General features: G+C 31.3%; 1 protein-coding gene across 1 annotated transcript; it reads right to left on the reverse strand.

The window, feature by feature from the left end:
* Positions 1-396: 396 nt before the first annotated feature.
* On the reverse strand, positions 397-1,211 carry LOC143720420 (monocyte chemotactic protein 1B-like). The gene is made up of 3 exons (XM_077209895.1): positions 963-1,211; positions 634-754; positions 397-539 (listed from the first exon to the last, which is right to left on the reverse strand). Exons 1-3 carry the CDS (start codon positions 1,015-1,017, stop codon positions 410-412), a joined length of 306 nt encoding a protein of 101 aa, XP_077066010.1. The 5' UTR covers positions 1,018-1,211; the 3' UTR covers positions 397-409.
* Between the last annotated feature and the right edge of the window lie 742 nt (positions 1,212-1,953).

Raw genomic sequence — 1,953 nt, forward strand, 5'->3', positions numbered from 1 at the left:
ATTATTATACCTTTTGTACATTATTATCAAGACTGATCAAGTACAGTTTCTCTTGAAATTCTTGAAAAACCCAATAGCCTACATTTAATAATTCTCAAAAAAAGAGCTGACTTCAGAAATAAATAGCACTATTATGTGTTATAATGAAAGATCACAATCAGAAGACACCTTTAGAAATTCACTTTTATTAAAAGTAATTTTAATGTCCACAAAACACTACAATGCAACTTAATATTTGTATAAATATAGAGAAAACGTTTTATGCAGCTGGTGTATAATGTAGGATCATTTAAAAGAAATATTAATAATAAAATTGATTTTAGAATAATGAAAAGAATTATAAATAATTAAAAAATAATAGCACAATAAGTATGAACATTTTTTCCGAACAAGATACCAAACAAGATGTTTAGACTGTTGTGCTCGGAGTCTTTGCTGTAGTTGTTGTTCTGTTTCTGTTGTTCACTTTAGCAACATGGTCGCTCACCCAGAACGTCTTCGGATGAACACAGATCTCCCTTCCAATAACTGTCCGAAACCTGAGGACAAAAAAACATCAAAACAACACTTAGGTAAAATTTGATCAGATTGAATCATTCCGTTTTGCTCTGTAAATCATGAGAGGACACTTACACAACAGCTTGTGTGGGACAGCTGCTGCTGGTCCTGTAAAAAGACACCACTCGGCTCAGGGGGATTTTGATACTGGAGAACTGGAAACAACATGTTGATATAACTTCAAGTGCTAAAGGACCTGAAAGAATTCCATGTGTTTATAACAAATGTCACTGAAAAACATTTCAAATGGTTTCACCTTTAAACTTAATAAACATACAGTAAATGCAAATGATGATGAAATACAATGAACTGCATTATAACCCCCAAAAATGAACAGCATTATAATCCCCAAATTAAACTGTATTATAATAGCACAAATAACATGAAGTATATAATGTACTCACTACTTGATGTCAGATGAATAAAGCTGAGGAGCAGCAGAAACATCAGATTTCTCATTCTTCAGGAGTATCTTGTCACGCGTTTCAGCCCTTACTGATCTAGGAGTCTCGTCTGAGAGTGTGTACTGAATGACTTTTCTGTGTCGCAAATATATTGATGTTCATTGACGGCATTCACAGACATCTGTTGCAAAGTATAGTGACTGAATGAGGATCTATTTGTTCCCTTTTTGTCTGTTCCTTCTCTTACATAAATTTCTTTTTTTTATTATGTTTTGGCTCTTGGAAAATAAAATAAGGGGTTTGGTACATACAAAAAGTATTGTTTACTTAAGAATTTCTGCAAATAATTTTTAATGGATACAATTGTATTGTTTATGTTCTTTATGTACAATTTCTAGATTCTGCAAGTGCCTTATATTTAGAATCAATATCTCTGCACTCTTAAAAATAAAGGTTCCAAAAGTTTTTTTTCTTGCATGTAGAAATACCATTTTTGGTTTCCCAAAAAACCTTTCAATGATCTTTTCTTAAAAGAAGCATAGTCTGAAGAACATTTTAATCTATAGAACCTTTTCCACTATAAAGAACCTTTTGTGCAATGGAAATAATCCATGGACGTTAAAAGATCTTCATGGAACCACAAATGCCAATGAAGAACCTTTATTTTGGTCAACTGATATTGTTTTTCAATGACCGATCCTGACATGATATTTAGAGAATAAAAATCGAAATAATGCTGATTTAATATATAATTACATTTAATGACAAATAATTCAAATAATATTATGATTAAATGTAAATTCGTTAATCTCACAAGCTACAATGAAAAGGAATAATTCACCCCAAATTAAAAATTCTGCCATCATTTACTCACTTATGTCATTCCAAACCTGTAGGCCTAATCTTTCTAATTTGTATACAAAAGATGATATTCTGAAGAATGTTTACATCTTATTTCCATAAAATGACAGTGGATGGTGATCAGTGTTGC

Source organism: Siphateles boraxobius, unplaced genomic scaffold (genome assembly GCF_051911475.1).
Source record: "Siphateles boraxobius isolate OS27281-9 unplaced genomic scaffold, OSU_SipBor_1 65, whole genome shotgun sequence".
In the NCBI taxonomy this organism is placed as follows: domain Eukaryota; kingdom Metazoa; phylum Chordata; class Actinopteri; order Cypriniformes; family Leuciscidae; genus Siphateles; species Siphateles boraxobius.